An 886-nucleotide genomic window follows, 5' to 3' on the forward strand; every position below is an offset into this window, starting at 1 on the left:
ATATGAGGCCAGCGCTCTACTCACTGAGCCACAGACACCACCCCAACCTCAAATGTTTTCAAAACATACTGTTTGAATTATCTTAATCAACATACAAAGAAGTCAAAAAATTAAGAATGAAAACATATTTGGTGATTATTATAAATCTTTAACAATTCTGTAAAATCTCTAGGAAAAGAAGAGAAGGGCCTCAGATTTGGCTGTTTTACCAAATACTTACTTGTAGTTGTGAAAATACTCTTGGCTGAAATGAGGAAAGTGAAGAGTGCAAGTGGGTTGACTCAGGAGACAAAGAACCTCCTGTCTGATTTGTTTCCACTTTGGTGGTAACAGACTCTCCTGGTGAATTTCCTAAAGTATATAAAAAGTAAACTATTAAAACAAAATAATTTTATGGATTCTAAGGTACTACACTTTATTAAAAGTCTTTCTAGGGCGGCACCTGTAGCTCAAAGGAGTAGGGCGCCGGCCCCATATACCAGAGGTGGCAGGTTCAAACCTGGCCCCAGCCAAAAACTGCAAAATAAGAAAGTCTGTCTAATCCAGTTGGAATAGGAAACAAGGTCAGAGTTTTACAAGACTTTCACTTTAAGAAGTCATCTAAGTCCAGTCTTTTTAGAACCTGGCAAATGAGGAGACTCTCCAAGGGAACTTTAAAAGATATATAGATTTCTAGGCTCAATCTCCACTAATTTTAATGCACTAGACCTATAGTAGACAGTTATCCCTCTGTAACTGTAGAAGATTGGTTCCAGGACCTCCCTCAGATACCAAAATCTGCAGATACTCCCATCTCTGATATAAAATGGCATTGTATTTGCATATAACCTAAGAATATGCTCCTATATACTTTAAATCCTCTCTAGATTACTTACAATAAAAAGCA

General features: G+C 37.1%; 1 protein-coding gene across 3 annotated transcripts in view; it reads right to left on the reverse strand.

The window, feature by feature from the left end:
• Positions 1–886, reverse strand: part of CARF (calcium responsive transcription factor) — a 63,222-nt gene that overhangs the window by 5,824 nt on the left and 56,512 nt on the right. For all 3 annotated transcript variants that reach the window (XM_003785026.2, XM_023510441.1, XM_023510442.1), the window contains one exon: positions 221–351. In XM_003785026.2, the coding sequence (XP_003785074.1) occupies positions 221–351 (131 nt within the window). The remainder of the gene's footprint in view (positions 1–220; positions 352–886) is intronic.

Source organism: Otolemur garnettii, unplaced genomic scaffold, assembly GCF_000181295.1.
Source record: "Otolemur garnettii isolate 467f Iridium unplaced genomic scaffold, OtoGar3 scaffold00013, whole genome shotgun sequence".
Lineage (NCBI taxonomy): Eukaryota > Metazoa > Chordata > Mammalia > Primates > Galagidae > Otolemur > Otolemur garnettii.